We start from the raw sequence: 20,200 nt of genomic DNA, 5'->3' as shown, positions 1-20,200 counted from the left end.
AAGACTTCACCATTATTCAAGGTCACCAAAAATATTTTATCCTCATGGAAGCTAGAGTATCTGCAGCAAACTTTACAGTTATGTGACCAACATGTTTTGAGATAAAGTATGGTGCTCTGGATAAAAGGTTGGGTGGGCAGACTGACTATGTCATCTATGTATACACAAACATGCACACAACAAAAATCATCACTTTTTTTCCATTCTACCTCCACACCCCTTCTCCAGCTGTAGCAATGATGGAGGACAGGAAGACTGTAATAAAGAGGTGGAGGAGGAGGCCAAGAAGCCCACCAGCTGCGGCATGATCACTGATCCCAATGGTATGGCATGCACTCATGCACAACAAGTGCATTGTGTTGAGAAGTACACTCTCCAGACGTGCCACCTGCATATCCTAATAAATTGACCACTCATCATCATCATCATCATCACAATCACAAACAGGCTACTATGCCTAAGGAACATACAGATCATCAACATCAATGCTAAAGTCATTTTTAAAAAGGCATATTTTAAGTATTACTGAGAGCGATGCTCTCTTTTTTTAAAGGAACACCCTGATCACATTCACACAGTTACACATTCATACGTGGAAGCTGTCCAGTACAACCACAGTCTGATGTGCCGGCCACTGAGCAGCTCCATTGGAGCAGTTGGGCCTCAGTAGTCACCATTTCCTAAGGTTTCACAAATGACAGTCACACATTTATGATTGTTTGTGGGACCACAAAAAGGCTTTGGTTGGCCCTTGATAATAGCCTAACAGTAGCATGATGCCATTGTGAAAGTGATCATTGAGTAAAATGAGTTTGTCTGGAATTCACCTCCATCACATCTCTCTGTCTTTGACCTTGACTACAGGTATCTTTAAGCCCTGTCACTCTGTCGTGCCCCCTGAGCCATACTTTGGAAGCTGTGTGTACGACATGTGTGCCACTGGAGGTCAGATTGTGGCTTTGTGCCAGGCCATAGAAAGCTATGCTGACATGTGTGCTGCTGCAGGAGTCTCCATCGCATGGAGGAACAATACCTTCTGTCGTAAGTCTCTCTGTGTGCGTGCGTGTGTAGATAAAAAAGAGGATCTTTAGCAGAGTGTCATGTCATAACTACCAACTTTATTAATGAAGCCATTGTTAGAGTATTTGATTGTTTTCTTGAAAAAACAGAACTATCACCAAGGATAGATAAATTTTATTTATATAGCGCCAAATCACAACAACAGTTATCTCATAGCGCTCATAAAAGAGCAGGCCTAGTCCGTACTCTGTGATATTATTTAGAGAAACCCAACAATTCCCACCAAGAGCAAGCACTAGGTGGAGCAAGCACTTCCTTTTAAGAGGCAGAAACCTCAAGAGTTGGCGGCCATTTGCTTGAACTGTTGGGGGTGTGGGTTAGAGAATCAGAATCAGAAGGAGCTTTATTGCCAAGTAGTGTTTTACACATATGAGGAATTTGCTGTGGTGATAAGTTGCTACACGTAGACAAACATACAGTCAACATAAATAAATGTAGAAATATATAAATATGGAATAGAAGAACAACATTGCAGATATATACATTTGCATTATTCTGGGTCTGTGCAGAAGTAACGCAACGGAAGAGAATATTGTGTATATATAAATATATAAAATGACAACATAAAAATATACAACAACAAAGATCAACAATCAACAATAAATATGTGCAGCGTGCCAGGTCTGTGCCCGACACGAGATGAAACAGTATTTACATGTGCAGAGACATTTGTATAATTTGCAAGGGGGGAGTGTCAGTGGGGGACCCGGGCCTTGTTGATGAGGCTAGTTGCAGACGGGAAGAAGAGAGAGACAATAGGACTAACAATAGGACTAGTAACAATTATTGTAGCAGAGGGTGTTGAGCAGGAACACGGGGGCAGCAGGTGGCCCGCAACCACAGATCCAGACTCCACAGCTCCAGAGCCAGAAACACTGGCAGAAAGTGATTCGAGTAGAGAGGAGGGGGACGAAAAAGCACAAGACTACAGGTTCGTCATTGTAATTAGGTAATTTAAATATTTCTCTAGAATCGTGTGAGCCATGTTTCAGATAAGGCAATAACAAATAAATTATGTTTGAGGGAAGATGAATAACGAATAAATTTGTCAAAGTTACAAGGAAGACTTTTTATATTCAAGTGGAGAATCCATTGGAAGGCATAGAAACATATAAGTCATTAAACTGAGTTTCATCATAAAATCTGCAAAGGTTTGTGGCATTAAATGATGAAAAAAATGTAGATCTGGGTCAATATCAAAATTAAAAGAATCAATTGTAGAGGAATCAAAAGGCTTTAAAATGTTATAATCAGAGTCAGATGTATTGTAGCAGTCCATATAATGTATGTACTGTACTATAGATATATCAAACAAAAAAAGCAAAATACTGTATAAATAAGACATGTGGGCGCCTATTGAAACAAACTCTAAATGTTTGTTGAGGAGAGTTCTGAGTAGGATGGACAATAAATTTGTCATATCTCAAACATGCAATGTCACCTCTCTCTCGAGCCGCCTTCGTTACAGGGAGTAGATCTTTCCTTCTTTGTCGGACGGTTTCAGGGAAATCCTCATTGATGAAGATGCCTGTGCCCTTCAGGTTTTTTGCTTTATCCAGAACAGCAAGTTTGTCCTTAAGCTGCAGAAATATGACCACAATTTGATGGTGTCGCTGGCTTCCCAGTTCTATGAGCCCAGTCAAGCTCTATTTTCAAGTGATCCAATTATAATTTTTCACTCAGTAGTTTTCTCACTTTTTCTTCTGAATCATACACCTTTTCTTTCACAGAATCTTTGATGTCATCCACAACAATATTATGTCGTCATGACTGGCCCTCCAGATATTCAGCTTTCTCTGAGATTGAATGTAAACTTTTACAGATTGTGTCCAAATCTGACCTGGTTTCACTACAGGTGCCAGACTCACCTTGAAGTCATAAACTTGCTTTGACAGATCATCTATCCTCTTATTAGAAGAGTCAACTATGATCTGTACACAAGGTTTGAATTTTCTTTCTAGCTGTTCATGCAAAGTTCTGTGGAAGTCCTTTTGCTGATCATAATAATTCATGCACTTGAGCCATGGTAACATAATCCTTGGTGGTGTAGTTAGAAGCTTTAGGTGGCATTGTTTGATGATCAAGGCATAATGGGCCACCTGAATTTATTTACAATCAAAAAATCAAAAAATATATTTTTGTTTTCATTTGCTTTCAAGCTGATGTTAAATTAAGTGAAGATTGTTAATTTGTCTACAGAACATAGAAAAGATATAAATTCAGGTATTTGTAGGTATGATGTAAATTAGTGACAACGAGAAACCAGGGCTTGCAAAAGGTTCCTAGGTACGTATCAAATATGCACCAACAGGCATTGGGGGAATCCATGTGCTATCTTGGCTTGCAGTCTGCAAGGAAGAGGTATGATGTGAATTCGCGACAATCGGCGTCAAGGGGTTAAACAGGCTGCTGTGGGTGGTAGGAGCAGGTGGCAACAGGAGGCTCGAAAACAGAAGCTATATAGGCTTGATATAAAAAAATAAACTTCTTCCCCTTTAGCTAAGGATGCACAAGACTCTGATTTAAGAAAGGGAACAAAGCATTTGTGATCTACAAGTTATTGCTCAAGCAACAGACAACTCACAGTTCAGATTCTCGCACCTGAGTAATTTAAGTTTACTGAATTTTAACTGCAAAATTTAAGTTTGACATGTGCTACATATATGGTTATCTCACTGCTTAGTATGTAGTATTTAGTATCTGGACACAGTGAAGTAGGATTTATCAGTATTTAAATCCTTGTCACCATTTAGAGTCGCCAGTGTGAGAAAGCGATCAATTGCTGCTTTACATTCGAAGAAAAAAAACTTTATAAACACGTTTTTCCTTTTTGTTTAGAGATTGATAAAAGCTGTAATGTTGTGTATTTTACAAAAAATGCTGCACACTACCCTTTTCCAAATGTCCTCTTCTCTCCAGCTCTGAAGTGCCCTACAGGCAGTCATTACAACTCATGCAGCACTGCCTGCCCCCAGCCCAGCTGTCAGGACCCTACGGGCCCCGGTGGCTCTTGCAACCAGCCCTGTGTAGAGGGATGCTTCTGTAACTCCGGCCTCGTCCTCAGCGGAGACAAATGTGTCCCACTCAGCGAGTGTGGATGTACTGATGGAGATGGAAAGTACAGGCCGGTAAGTGTGTTCAGTGGATCTCTGAAGGGGGATATTTTCCTGGCACTTTTGCAAGAAATAATGTTTGAACATGCATTGAACGTTTCTGTGTGTAGGTAGGAGACACTTGGTTCACAGAGATGGATTGCTCAGAGCGCTGCAAGTGTAATGGTAACCATAACATCACCTGTGAGCCCTGGCAGTGCAGCCCAGCGCAGGAGTGTAAAGTTGTTGGAGGAGTACTGGACTGCCACTCCACAGGTAAACTTAATAACTGGACTGGATGACTAATAGACCTGAATCTGTGTCAACAGCTAGAGAATAATTCTGATCCAATCATTTTATTATTTATTTTTTCATCTTTAAATATATCAAGACTGAAGAATAATTCCTGTTTGTTGTCATTTCAGTCTAACAAATATTTAATTTTATTACATTTTATTTAATTGGTTTTAACCTCATTTAGCCTCATTATTTTTACTGAATCATTTTTATCAATAGCTTGCCGGTCTATATACACACATTATACACATATATATGTATATACATATATGTGTGTATATACATATATATATGCACACACACATATATATATATATTTTCTTAGGGAAATGAAAATAAGTGTCCATAGGTTTACGAATGCGGATCAAACAGTGGAACGCACACACACTGCAGCACATGCTTTATGTGAGCATGTGCAAAAGAAAAAAATTTCCGCAATAAGATGGAATCGATCTCTCAACCTACACCAACTGAGCTAAACGAGCACATGATTTCATATAGTTTGTTCTGTTCTGTTTGGGAAAATTTGGCCGGCTGCCAGACTTATTTACCGACCCCTGTAATAGAATATACAGTATGTATACTGTATGTTCTCCATTTTTCATCAACCAATTAATTTTCTTTCTGTTGTACAGAACCATGTCCTCCTGATGCAGAGTATATAGATTGTGGTCCAGCCTGTATCCCTACTTGTATGGAGCCCTCCACCAACTGTTCTGGATCCTGTATCAGTGGCTGCTTTTGTAAACCAGGGTTTGTCTTCAAGGGACGACGCTGTATGCCACTCGAGAAATGTGGCTGTCTGGATGGCCAGAATAACTATTATGAGGTCAGATATCCTTCTTCATATACCCATGTGCATACATTCCTGCGTAGAGAATGTGTAGATCTAGTGACATACAATACACCTTGCCAGTGTTGACCCTTTCTTAAATTTTGTTTCAGCCTGGCGAGATTGTATTTGGTGATGGCTGCTCAAAGCTGTGCCGCTGTGTAGGGAACTACACTTTGGAATGTATTGATAACTCCTGTGACCCCACTGAAGAGTGTCGCGAGGTTAATGGTGTTGCAGGCTGCTATCCTAAAGGTAATATTGTTTGGTACAAGGTACAAGGTTGTTTATTAGTCATTATACAGCACAAGGCTGATTAACGAAACGAAATTTGTAGTTCCTTCGTGCTACACACACAACATATAATTAAGTGTAGGCCTATATTAACATATGGTAACATTTACAATAAAATAAAACAATACAGTTATTTATATACATATATACATACACGTATACACCCCGACAGGGCTGGACTGGGACAAAAAATTGGCCTTGGCATTTTTGGCCGAGGTGGACCACCAAAATCCATCGGACACCCCTCACCAATAGCCTACACCATCGATCCATTTAGGGGGTCAGATAAGGGGTGTGATGAAATACTGAGATGTAACATTTGCACAAGATTGGTGTGCATGATTACAAGACAAGAATATATTGTAATAGACCTACCATTTTGAAACAATATTTATAGATGAAATATTTTTAACATTAAACACTTAATTTCCTGCATTCTGGAGACATTTTCTGTACCATTTTATGGTGGAAAAGTCTTTATTTTTATAAAGGGAATCACAAAATTCACGTGGCAGGTGACAATTCACAATATAAAAATATAATAAAATAGAATGCAGTAATCAGTAGCTTATTATTATTTTTGGCTTAAGTTACTTTTTAGGACAATGCAGATGTTTCTTTTATATTAACATTGCATTACAGGTTTATAATGGTGCAAATAAACCTTTCTCATAGCATTTTTATTTGTTAATCAACATTTCTTGCTGCAAGCTATTTTTCAGAATATTTTTAACAAATGCTTGCAAAAAGTGGTAGCTACATGTCCCCAGCGTCCCTTGTGTTAATGACCCTCCCTCCCTGCTCCCTCCCTACAGGTTGAGCTACTCCATGCTAACCGCTTCACCTCCACTCTCTTGCTGCTTTCTCACTCAGCCCTGTCACTTTGTCACTCGTTAACACACTTCATCTTCACAATAAACCATCTGACACTTGGGAAACAGAGTCCATCTTGACTGCGTTTGTGCACCAAGCATCATCGATGTAAAACACATCGAGTCCACCTCCTCTAATTTTGCCAGAGTCTTGTGCTGACAGCTCAGAACATGGACCACCTGCCGAGTGCTTGGACCGGGATGTTGAAGGGGCAGGTCTCTGTAATGATGTGGGCAATTCCGTTGTTTGGTCAACATGAGTCCCATTTTGTCCAGAATGGATTTTTAGGAGCAAAATTAAGTCCAAGCTGGGCCAGCATGGCTCCTCTCCTGGCTCTCTTTCCTCTCCTCTGAGCGATCACCGCACCCGCCGTGACACCTGGTCCCATAGTTTGGGCTGGCTGCGTCTTGGTCTGCTGCTCTTTAATGAAATAACCCCGTCTTAATTTTACAATGACTGTATTTATGTCAGAGGTAACGCATGTTATGGCAATAAATGGTACGTTGTCAAGTAATTGGTACTAGCAACTCAAAATGATCTAGCTTGAACAATATGTTATCCAGCTACATCTGAAGTGTTTAGAACTGCTCCTAACAGCCACACTCAAAAGTCTGTCTTCATAGAGAGTGGCGAGACTGGACAGTTGTTGTAATGGGGGTAACGGTGCGTACAGTGGGCATGTTTCTCCCCCTTGGTCCACACCAAATGACAACAAAGTATGAAAGCACCCTAAAAAGTGTTGGTGTAAAAGCAATATTGGTCAGACTAGTGAAACATATTTGTAACAAAATACCTGCTAACTGACAGTTTATCATTTGCTATTCTCTTAGGTACATCCACATGCATAGTGTCTAGTGATCCCCACTACACCACCTTTGACAAACGCCAGTACAACTTTATGGGCAACTGCAGCTATTTGATGTCTAAACCGTGCAATGAAACATCTCTGCCATACTTTGAGGTCCACGCTGACAATGAAAATCGCTACAACAATCCCTCCATCTCCTATGTGAAGGCTGTACATGTATATGTCCACATGGTGAAGATCTCCATCCTCAAAGGTGGCACTGTACAAGTAAGACATTGGTGGCAGGATGACAACAATCATACTATTGTCATATCTATGACATATCTACAAGCTGTTGTTCAGAAATCACTTGTATTCTCTGCAGAAAATGCACCTTTGGAGTTGGTAAAGCCATTCTAACTTTAAAGTGTAAGATTCTATACACAGAGAGACTGTTTCTGTTTCCTCAGTAATCACTCATTATGTTATTTACATTTTTTCCCCATTCAGGTTAATGGGACCAACGTAAACCTTCCAGTGACTCCGGTCCCTGGTGTCTCTGTGTTCAAGTCAGGAAAGCACCACACTGTGTCCATGAACTTTGGTGTGACTGTGCGCTATGATGGAAACCACTTTATGGACATCAAAATGATCAAAGAGTGAGTTCAGAATTCTATTTTTAATGTATATGTTTTAGAATGATGTTGAAAATAATAATATTTTACTTTAATGAAGCAAAACTCAGAGAATCAGTGAAAAACACCTGGTTAGAATGAAAACAAGTCACAAACTCTTGGAAATGGTTGAGAAGTGGTGAGATGTAGCTCGAATTGAATTGTTGCTCTCAATTCCACAAATCACTGACTTGCAGATTTTCTTGTAATCTGCAGCTATCAGAAGAAGCTTTGTGGACTGTGTGGAGATTACAATAAAGATGCCAAAGATGATTTCCGTAAACCAGATGGATTGTTAACCAACAATGCCAATGACTTTGGAAACAGCTGGAACACTGATCCAGAGTGAGTATCACGCACGTCTACAGACACCCACATACACACTTTCAGAACGTTATCTGACCACCAACCTCCCTATCTCTGTAGATATCAAATAAATGTAAAGGGTTACTTCACCCAAATCACATGAAAAGATGTTTTTGCAGTTAAAAATACCCCAGAAAGTAGCTGAAATTACCTCTGTGAAATCGTGAATAGAAGCAGGATTAAATAACATTTCACAATAATGAGCTTTTGGAAGAATCTGTATGAATGTATGTTTTGGAATATTTATCAATGTGTGATGTCTTTTGTTATGATTATTAATGTCATAATGTATTTTAGATTTTTTTAATATTGTGTACTTTAGGTATCCATATTTACATACAAATAGGTATAGATCAATTTTCCTTTATTGTAATTAAAAGGGATGAAAACAAACCAACACACAGAGCTTCTCTAACTGACTGTCTGCGTTGACAGGTGTAATAAGAAACCCAACACCACCATCCCTGAGTGTAATGAAGAAAAGCAGGAACTGTATGAGAGCTCTGGATACTGCGGCATCCTGCTGGACAAAAAGGGTCCCTTCGCTGTCTGCCACCCAAAGGTCAACCCCAATGTAGGTCAAAACACACACATTCGTTCACACACATGCACACGTGTGGTTGATGTGACTTAGTGGTAGAGTGGGTTGCTCACTAATTGTAAGCATGGCAAGTTGAACGTTGGCTCCTTCTGTGGAAGACAGCAGGGAGCAAGGTGGAGTGCAAGGAAGGAGGTCTGTCAGATCAGCAGGGGATATTTTATGGAGAGCTTTGAATGTTACAATATTTTAATCATTTGTGACAAAGGGTAATTCTGAATTTGTCTGCAAGGCAGGAGGCAAAGTACTGACATGTCCCCACTTGCAATGTTAGCCAGAGGCACGGGAGCATCTGCCGTCAGTGGCTGAATGTGACATGTAGTGTACGCTGCTTTGAAGTACATTCCATTACAAATACTCACATATAGAGGACACACAAATCTAAAGCAGTTAGGTCTTTTGATGTTGAAAGAATTCTACTCTATTGCAAAAGTCTTTATTGGATTATTGAGTTAATTATGGATTGACAAACAAGCTCCTAATGGCACTCCACGAGAGAGAGATAAGGTAAAGAGAAAGAATAAAGCATTGTAGCTCAACAAACTATGTGTGTGTTTTCAGAATTACTTCAGGGACTGTATCTTTGACCTGTGTGAGTTGGGTGGAGCCAAGCCCATTCTGTGTGAAGCCATCGAAGCCTACGTCAATGAATGCCAGGACCGTGGGGTCAACATTGGACCTTGGAGGAATGAAACCTTCTGCCGTGAGTGTTGGGTGGAGAAATGATAAGTGGATGAAGGAATATAGGGAGGGTTAATGGAAGCAACTAGGGAGCTGCTTCCCAAGGGTCAGTAAGGTTTCTTAATTGATCAAGCATCTCAGAGTAGGAAATCTCCCAACTGACCAAAAATTCGCACATACGAAGAATTTGCTTTGCTGATAAGGTGCTACACCCAGACAAATGTACAGGTGACATAAATAAATGTAGAAATATATAAAGATGGAATAAACAAATGTAAGTTATATAAGAATAATAATAAAATAATAGAGATAGATATAATAATTATTACATGTGCATTACTCCGGTGTGTGTTGTGCAGATGTATTGCAACGGAAGAGAAAGTTGTGTAAATATATAAATTGACAATACAAAAATATAGAACAACGATTAACAACACATTTGTGCAATGAGCCAGGTTTGAGCATTATATGAAATGAAGTAAAAGTTAGACGTGCAGAGACATTTGCATTATTCAGCCAGCATTGTTCAGCCAGAGTCCATGCAAGGAGAGATGTTTTAGATTCTGTGTACCATTTTTTATATAGTCTGTCTGTCTTTTATGTGGCAGAAGGGAGTTACAAACTCAATTTCACTCTATAACCTGTTATATTGTGACAAAATAAATCTACCTACCTACCTACTCTATGTCTACAACATCACTAACCTCAGCCTTCCATCCTCTCCTTAGCGCTGAGCTGCCCCCCCAACAGCCACTACGAGCCTTGTGCAGACCCCTGTCAAGAGACATGTTCTGGGAAACCTCCCTCCTGCGGTGGGCCCTGCTCGGAGGCCTGTGTGTGTAATCCTGGCTACATCCTGAGTGCCGGCAAGTGCGTCAAGAAGAGTTTGTGTGGTTGCAAACACACCAACGGCCAGTACTATGAGGTACAGTCAAGATGGTCTGATAAGCCACCAGGGGATAACGTGTCTGCTTGTGTGTTTGTATTTCTATCTTTGCTAGGACTGTTTTTAGTTTTAAGCCATCAAAGTGAGAACATTTTGGCATGATGAGACATTTTGTGCCGTCTTCATTACTACTATTAATAGAGAAGGCACTGAGCTCACACCAGCTCTTGAGTATGTTTGAGATATGTTGACTGCTTAGCTGAGTCTCCCATCTGCATAAGACCAGCAGCAACCACCATGTCATCAGCATATTTATACAATTGATATTGAACATTCACTGAGAGATGCTGAAAGATGATTGACTGTCACCCTTTCCATACATTTACATAAAATGCTTGTCAATGTGACTGGTCTGAAATCATTGAGCTCTGTTGCTCTGTGGCTTCTTAGGAACAGGAAAAATATTGGAGAATTTTGATATTTTGGGAACAGAATTTTCATTTAATAAAAGCTGGAATAATTTTGTGACTACTGTTTTGAGCTGAAACCTACACAATTTGATCATTCAATTCATATTTATAACTCAAGACAACCTTTGATTTAAGCCTTCCCCTGCTAACACAGTGTAAATGTGCGTGTTTTTGTGTGTGTGTGTGTGTGTGTCAGCCTGGACAGGAGTTTTATGTTGAGGACTGTAAGCTGAAGTGTAGGTGTGATGTTCCCTTCGTCACCTGTGTGGCCTCTGAATGTGACCCAATGCACGAGTGTAAACTCCAGGATGGAATACTGGGCTGCCATCCCACCAGTAAGTTTACACCCACAGCAATACTTGCCAAGCAGTAAACAAACTGAATATGAATTAAACTACAGCTAGCGTAGCATACAGAGTGACATGCTATTGCTACAGCTTATCAGAAAATGTATTGTCCAGATCCAAAATGCATTTCACTCATGAATTTAATATAAAGCACAAACATATTGTGGTAGATGTTGATCACTGTTAGTGAGTAAGTAGGGCTTTATATTAGACACCAAAACGTATTTTACCTTTTGTCTACATGGACGATTCAAAATTTCAAACCACCAAAATCCCAACAAGGGAGCAGTGGGAATGTGTTTTCTCAAAAAGAGCCTCTGCTTCTTCCTTTGCCAAAGTCCAGATCCCACGTACAGGCTGTGCCAATAGCTTCTTTAACTCAATACAAACTCCCATTGAGGTTTCTTTGATAGGTCTTCATGAAAAACTGAAATGTGTTGCGCCCAAGATAAATGAGTATCTGCCACAGGACCTTAGTATTTTGTTAAGTTAAACAATGAGTCGAGGCCTTCCTCTCCTGCAGCGGCCACTCAGCTGACCTTAGTCGGTCAGTGATGTTCAACCTATAAAGATCTTGGGCTTATTGGGAAACCACTAAAACCAGAAATAAAAGAGGTTTTAAAAGAGGTTTTTGCCCTTCTGGAAGAGAACCTGGATGTTCTGGTCTCCCATCAGCTCTCGGTAAGGCTGAAATATGATACTCTGTTGCACTGGAGAGTCAGTTTTTTGTATTACCACCCAATACATCTCCTTAATGCAAGTGAAGCAATGTTAACAAAATAAGTATTCTGTTTCTTTGTGAAATGATGAGGTGCTCAATTTTCACTCCAGTAATTGGTTATTGATTAAAACCCATGTAGCTTTCCCAGGAAGCTTGTGAATATCAGGACAACTCAGAAGTAGTTCAATAACAGTAAAACATATTTGCATGGTCATACTCTGCTTGACAAAGTCTCTTTATCTCCCTAAAATACCTTTGAATTTCCTGAGACAAGTTTTCATTCACAGTGTGTGAAATGTTGCATTATTTCAGTAATCTAACTAATAGAACTGAGTTTATGGAAGTAACATAAAGCTCTGTCAACTTTAAAATATCTAAAGAGAAAATCTGTCAGATGTATCTGTCATATAATGCCCATGTAAGTCAAAAGCAGAAGATAGCTGAACTGTCCTTGTTTCAGAGTTTAGGAAAACAGTCTGCTCGCAGCATAGTGTGAACATTGAGCCGAGGCCTTTAGCAAGGCAGTAATTGTATCAAGGTCAAACGGCCAGTGCCGTAGATTCCCTGGAGTGTGGCTGTAATGCCCCACTCTAAAATGAACTGCCCACACAGCTAACGTCTAGTTTGGCTAGACGTGTTTTGAACTGCCCGTGTGCCCTTAAAAGAAAGTTGCAGATTTCCTCACTTACACTAAATGTGACACAGCAAATAAACTCTCATTTCCGAGTGTCTCTGTCATCACGCTGGACATCAACAGTAGCACGAGATTTAATTTTTTTTGCTTCCGGAAATATATGGGTTAACATTAACAGTAAACATTAGCAGCTAACCCGCTACCTGAAATTAGCTAACAATTAACAACAGCACAAACAGCTAAACATGTGCAGTGTAAATATTAATTCACTTGTTTTAAAGTTTACCAGGATATTGCTGCATAATGTTAGCCAACTATATACAAGTATAGAGTTTATTACTTGTTGTGAGATCTGTCAGGTTGCTACTTTTTTATTGTGATGCCACCAAAGGAACACACATATGGTATTTTTTCCCTTATAATGCTAAAGTTACACTGTGAACAACAAATCTGTGTTGAAATCATAGAAATAAACAAACTAAACATCGCTGTCAAAAAATCTTGACATCTGTGCATATATCTCTTCAGGACCAAAAGGACAGCAGCAAACTGGCTAGTTATTTGCTGCAAGACTCCTCAAACTGTCACATAAAATAAATTAACAGTGTTATGAGTTGATTTAATTCAGTGTGTTTCTGATCCACCAACCAGCTTGTGAGAAATAGTGAGAAATCTTAATTTCTGAAACGATTTGCCTCTTCTCCCATTGCAATAGCACACCTAACCAATGGAGGCTGGTAGCAAACTGAGTCATTTTTGTGACTGCTCCTATGATTTCAGACTCAAATGCTAATATAGTTGAAACTTTCCAGGCCTGTAACTGTTAGCTCAGCTGTGTTGTAGTCTAATGTTCTTGTGGTAGTCACACTGCTTGTCCTTCTCTCTCAGGCTCTCAGGACTGTGTGGTGTCTGGAGATCCGCACTACAACACATTTGACAAGAAATTCTACAGCTTCATGGGAACATGTACCTACACACTTGCCAGAAACTGCAAGAACAGCACAGGTAGGAACAGGTTTAGACACTGAGAATTGTCTTTCATTTTCATTGCACCTGAACAGATTTTCAACCATTTAAAACTTTTGAACACTGTTTTCACTGCAGCTACAAATTCAACCATTCTTCACCAAATTGGCTAAAGGAAAGGGTTTTTTTTTTATGTGAATTGCTGCAAAATGCCCAACCTGCCACAACATTTCATTGTCCACATTTAGATGACACATGCATATATTTACTTCAAGTGATCACGTAAAACATGATGTCTTTACACCAGGAGGTGGCACTATGAACATATAACCATAGTAGACATTAGTCTAACTCATCCAACTTTTTGCAAAAATTGTGTATGTAGCTTATTGTGCGGGACTGTCAAACAGAAACTATAAATAAAAAATATGAATGTACTACTACTAGTACTAACAATAATAATACCATACAGTACTCAAGTCATTACAATTATTAAATTACATTTTATGATAAACACAGTAGGGTTGGGCCGATATACGATGCCATCGGCCATCACAACGTTGAGCAGGCATCGTGATTGTAAACCCCACCACCCCCCTGCCAAAGAATCTAGATGTTTCACATTATACCACCACGTGAAAGCAGGTTTTAAACACAACAAACATATAAACTTTAAATATGCTTCGCTCATTCCTCAGATTTTTCTCCCCCCCCCCACACTCAGACAACAGACACACAAGAGGCCTAGACATCAGGTAAACACATCGACTTGCCCCACCTCTCTCTACTGTATGAAGGCGCCTAAAAGACACAGAACTCGTCTTTTTTCTGTATTTCTCCACCCGTGATCCGTTATCACTGCCGCAGGTGAGCCGCTTGTGGGCTTGTTAATGACGCAGCCTATCAAACAACCGAAACCAACATCTGAACTCTGAGTGTTCAATGCTGCTTTAGCTGGTCTGTGCTTGTAAAATATCCACCGCGACTTATAACATCATGTAGACATTGTCCTATGGAAATTTTGTAGACATGGCCCAACCCTAAAACACAGCTCTCCTACATACGCAATATATTTTTTTGTCATGCAGTAGTTATTACCTTACACATAATCTGTCACAATGACTATTTTCAATGTAGCACATTCACATTACGTCATCCCTTTTCCAGCACGCTTTTAATTCTGTCCAAAGATACGAGAATCTTTCAACCACCATCTATGATACAGTGACCCAGAGGAAACGCTGTTCTTGAATGCATCTAATACTACATGACTGTTTACAAGGACCTGCAACTGTGAGATTTCACACTAACGTTGCACATTTGAAAGGGGAGCTAGATACCTTTGTTTGGCAGGAAGTCATGTTAGATACTTGTTCAGCTCACGTTTATTTACATGTCCCTCTAGTTTCATTTCTGACGCACTGACTGTAACTACAGACAAGCGGGTGGCAGATATACTGTATTTAGAATCCCTTAAACACCATAGTTTAACCGCTGACTAATGTTAGCACTCTTCCACTGAACATGCCATTAGCTTTGTGCAAATCTAATTTAGCAAAAATTTCAGAAATAAATCAACAATCAAGTCTGTCAACAGCATAGCCTCCACCGCTGACCTACTGAAACATTAACCCGCTACAGTAGAACAACCTGTCATAGCCCAAGCCATGCTGGACTGGAGGCTGAAACAATAAAATCTGATAACATAATATCAGCCAACATATTTTTATTTATTTATATCATATCTTTGGTTATTTATGGTGTTCTGCTCCGTGTGCAGGTCCCTGGTTCTCAGTGGAGGGGAAGAATGAAGAAAGAGGAGTGTCAGGTGTGTCCTACCTGAGGAAACTCTACGTCACAGTGAATGGAATCACTGTGATTCTGATGAAGGCCAGGAAGACACTGGTCAGTATGGACAACATTAGACATAGATAGTAAACCATAAATCATATTTTCATTGTCATCGCAATATCAACATGCACAATTAACACATCGCAAAAGAAAGACAATGAATAAGAAAAATCTTTTTATTTACATACATACTGGGTGTATTTATTTATAATCTGCTCTATCTTTTCCAACTTTTTGAACACATATATGGTAATATATGTAGCAGGGCGCACATTGCTAGTACACAACAAAATTGGAGGAGGAGGAGGACAGGAGGAAGGACTGATATGGACCAGTGTCTGAGTTTTTCATTCTTTCTAAACATCACTCAGTATTTTGATGTCAGGAAAATTATTTATTTTAGATATTTTAGATTGATTGCCACTGAGACATTATTGAGTTTATGTAATGACCTAGCAGTTTTAAACTTTACTGTTGCTGCTCTAGAAACATTTAGTTATATGTATATTTTTTAATTTATTATATATATATATATTATATTCTTATTATTCTTATTATGCTTATTATTATTATTATTATTGTAATCCTGTTGACAACCAGGCAGCCAGTATATACACTTCAATATGTCTTTATTTGTCACAAGTCATTTCATCATTGCAATATAGAACAATGTTTTTGCACAGATTTTCTCACTGCACTTTTATGAGTGTAAAAAAACTGTCACTGTAGCTTCTGTTTAATTTTGTTTTTGTGTTTCCTTCTCTCCGGCAGGTGAACGGACTGCGGGTGGCCCTCCCTCACTCCCCCTCTCCTCTCATCTCTCTCAGTCTGGCCGGTCAGTATATTACCCTGCAGACGCCCTTTGGCCTCCAGGTGCGCTGGGATGGAAACCATTATGCCCGAATCTCAGTTCCCAGGTTGGTATAGAGGTTCCTTCCTCTCCAGGTATTTTGATAATTTAAAAATGGCTGCTGTTTGAATAAAATGAACAATGTTTTGATATAAGATTTCCTTGGCTGCTTGCATAGATGTGATTTTTCTTTTTCTTTGGAAAATTGTAAGTAAATGTTTCTATCATTTTCTATTTTTTCACTGATAATTCGGCTTTGATTAATTCAAGTTTTGAAAAAGTATAAGGCAACATAGAAGAAAGAGATATAAGAGAACACTGTAATAGCTAATAACACTGATGCAGGAGCGTAGGCCATCTACTAACCTGCTGCCATCTCCTCCAACATTGGCTGATTATTGCCGCTGTCAGTGGGTGAAAACTTCTCCATTGTTCCATCACTCCTACTACAAGGTATACTCTTGGGGCAGCCATCTAGCTGTCCCCGTCCGGTTTGGCCTCAAGCCTAGGACTGATACATCTGCAGTTGGTAGCTAGCTGTCAGCTGCCTCCAGCTAGTCCTCCGTGCCTCACGCATCCCACTGCCATGATATGGACCATCTCACTGTGCAGTCTTCTCTTTGTTTGGCTAACGGCTAGCTCCAGGCTAACACTTTTGGCGACCAGCATAAAGCTCAAGTACTCTATCCCGCAGCTGCTAAATCTCAACAACCACACCATTCCAACGTGCATTGCAGCCATCATAGATCTTCGACATATGCGCCTACGTCGTTACATCCCATAGAAGTTCCCGTCAAAAGTTTGTTTACCATAAATTGCTTGGCCACTCTGCTTCAACCATTCCATCAATCTAGACAACTGTTGCACGTGTGCCGCGTCGAGAAGTGACGCTCTCGGTGCTAGTAACACGGGAAACACTGTAAGATCTCTGCACACCAAGCAGGCCAGAAAACATGAAGTGGATTCCAGTGTACTACGGCCTCTACAAAGATTAACCCCAGCATCATTGCTCAAAATAGAACTGCTTAATACACAGTCCCTCACAAATTGAGCATCCTTCATACAAGACCACATAATGGAAGTGGGATTAGACTTTTTGTGCCTAAGAGAAACATGGTACCAGCCAGGGGTTTAGTCAGTGTTTAACGAAGTCTGTCCCCCCAGGTTACAGCTATCTGGAAAAAGCCAGTATTGGGGCCTAGCTGTAATACAGAGACAGAACTTGGAGCTATCCCCCCCTCCCTCTGCCTACACTGTCCTCATCTGAATGCCTTGCATTAAAATGTAAACACTCAGCCCCCCGGTACACAAACTATGCGAACTATGGAAGAAGAAAACAGCTGGGTGTGTCTTTGAGTGGCACCTCAAGGCCTCAGGACTCACTGTTCATAGGCAAGCCTACAGAGAGCATCAGAAGTCCTACGCAAGGTCCTTGAGAGATGCACAGTCACGGTTCTACTCCACACATCATAAACAATAGCCGTTACTGCTCCAAGAAACTTTTCTCCACTATAAATAACATCCTCAAACCTCAAACTCACTCTCATTCAGAAGCCAAGAGGAGAGGTGCAACAACTTCTTCACTTTTTTCTGGAAAACAGTAGACACCATCCTTTCCCTCATATCCAGCTTCTCCACCCTCCCTGTCCCAACTTCCAACCCGCAGCCTTGGATTTCCCAGGCTGCTGTTTTTCTGACATCTCACAGCAAGAGGTTGAGGACATCATCAAAAAGATGAAACCCTCCACCTGTGCCCTGGACCCCTTCCCCATAGCCCTTGTAAAATCCAACATCCATGCCTTAAGTCCACTGATCACTAAGGTCATTAACCACTGCCTCCAGGCTGACTTTGTTCTATCGATCGCCAAATCCCTGGCACACTACGTCACCTGTGGTGTCCCTCAAGGCTTAATGCTCGGCCCCACCCTGCTTATTCTCTACGTGCTCTCCCTTGGTGTAGTCAACTATCGTGGACTTCACTTCAGTTCATGCCCCCCAGAGTGTACACTCAACTATAGAGGTATATATATGTAAGAAATCAGCTGGGCATCTATGCAAGTTGTAGTTCAAAGGTCATAGTGATATACTATTTTTGATAACTCTACCCAGCATTCCTAATACTTTGGTTATGTATCTTCCTTTGATGATGCCCTGTTTAATGATATCAGATAAAGACATTTCTGCATTCTGTCGCTTTGCCAAACAGTGTTCTTCTTAAGACGTTCCTCTTCATCTCTTAATCCCGTACTCTCTTCGTCTTTGTCCCTCCAGCTCCTACTACAACCAGACGTGTGGTCTCTGTGGTGACTATGACGGGAACCCAGACAATGACTTCACCAAACCAGATGGCACTCTGGTAGGAAATGTCAATAATTTCGGGAACAGCTGGCAGACAGAAGAGGATGAGGATGACACGTGAGTTTACACGCATTCATCTTTCTGCTGTGTTATGAGAATTTATGGATTCCCTTCAAACTCTCTTGAAGGCTCATGTATGGACTCTATAAAGGCTGCCTGTATTCAGTTACTAATAGTTTAGGAAAATTGTCTGTAGCTCATCAGGTAGAGCAGCTTGCCCGTTAATCGGCGCTTGCATGTCGAAGTGTCCTTGGGCAAGATACTGAACCCTGAATTGCCAACGTTTGCTGTTCCATCAGTGTGTGTTAGGGAATGTGATGTAGTGTAAAAGCACTTTGACTGGTTGGAGGACTAGAAAGGTCGTTGGAGTCACCCGAGGCCAAGTGTGAACGACATCTTCACATGACGCCAGAAGAGAACGTTTGTTTAGTTTCCTGAGAAGTGATGAAAGGACAGCAATATAAGCAGAGCCCGACCTATATGCAATTTTTAAGTCCGATACCGATTTCGATATTTGAGGATTTTAAAATCCGATAGCCGATATATCGACTGATACTTTTTCCCCCTTATTTTAGGAAACGCATGACATAAACAAACATTATCCCTAAAAGTTTGTTATGATAAGATCTCACTAAGACACCATGACATAATGCAGTATAAATAGAAACTTTTTTTGTTATAAATAGTACTTTGAACAAAAGTACAACAAAATATATTAAAATTTTGATAAATAAGAGCAAAATGTATGTAATAAGTGTAATGTAATAATGTAGTATTGAACATTAAAGTAAATAGTGTATTGTGGGGGCCAGCAAAACAAACAAAAAAAATGCCTATATACTACTACTGCTACTTCTACTATTAATAATACCATATATCATATCTCATGTCATTGCTATAATTATAAACAGGGCTCTCCTATATAGGCCAACAATTATGTATATATTTTTTGGCATGCAGTAGTTATTAGTTTACATATAATCTGTCACAATGACTAATTTTTACTATGTAGCGTTTTCACATCTAGTTTATCCCTTTAACAGCACTGTTAATTCTAGCCAAAGCTACGAGAAACCATTTCCTAATTGCGCTCTAAAACATGCCGTCTATGGTACAGTGACCCAGAGGATCCATTAACGTTAAACCGCCACTGACCGGTGTTGTGCCAAGGTAAGTGTTCCTGATAGAAAGTGTCCCCCTGCCGCGTGAGCGTACGTGCAAGTGCATTCAACAGTGAAGGGGGACTTACGACTTCACGAAAGTGAATGAAAAATATCCATCGTTTTAGTATTGTTTAATCAACAAGGTTTTTGCAGAGCAAGCTAGCATGCGGATTATAAGAAAGCTTTTAGATGCTAATGTTAACGTTTTGTGTTATTGAACTTCGTATTATTCATTGCCCTCATAAAGCAAACATTTATTTTGCGATAGTCTGACTGTGTTATAACTGAGCACGTAGTTGATCACTTAGTCATCCATGTTACTATTTGGAAGCTAGATCCAGACAGACTGTCAATTTTTCAAGTAAGTAACATATATCTAC

The 20,200-nt window shown here is 40.0% G+C and overlaps 1 protein-coding gene across 1 annotated transcript in view; it reads left to right on the top strand.

The window, feature by feature from the left end:
- Positions 1-9,276: 9,276 nt before the first annotated feature.
- The window catches only part of zanl (zonadhesin, like), a 28,984-nt gene continuing 18,060 nt past the window's right edge, over positions 9,277-20,200 (top strand). The window contains exons 1-7 of the mRNA XM_046065295.1: positions 9,277-9,400; positions 10,303-10,499; positions 11,127-11,265; positions 13,521-13,637; positions 15,379-15,503; positions 16,221-16,366; positions 18,571-18,714. Coding sequence (XP_045921251.1) covers positions 11,217-11,265; positions 13,521-13,637; positions 15,379-15,503; positions 16,221-16,366; positions 18,571-18,714 — 581 coding nt within the window. The 5' untranslated portion in view covers positions 9,277-9,400; positions 10,303-10,499; positions 11,127-11,216. The remainder of the gene's footprint in view (positions 9,401-10,302; positions 10,500-11,126; positions 11,266-13,520; positions 13,638-15,378; positions 15,504-16,220; positions 16,367-18,570; positions 18,715-20,200) is intronic.

Source organism: Micropterus dolomieu, linkage group LG12, assembly GCF_021292245.1.
Source record: "Micropterus dolomieu isolate WLL.071019.BEF.003 ecotype Adirondacks linkage group LG12, ASM2129224v1, whole genome shotgun sequence".
Classification (NCBI taxonomy): Eukaryota; Metazoa; Chordata; class Actinopteri; order Centrarchiformes; family Centrarchidae; genus Micropterus; species Micropterus dolomieu.
The sequence above is the reverse complement of the archived record's forward strand: the minus strand, read 5'-3'. Positions and strand labels throughout refer to the sequence as shown.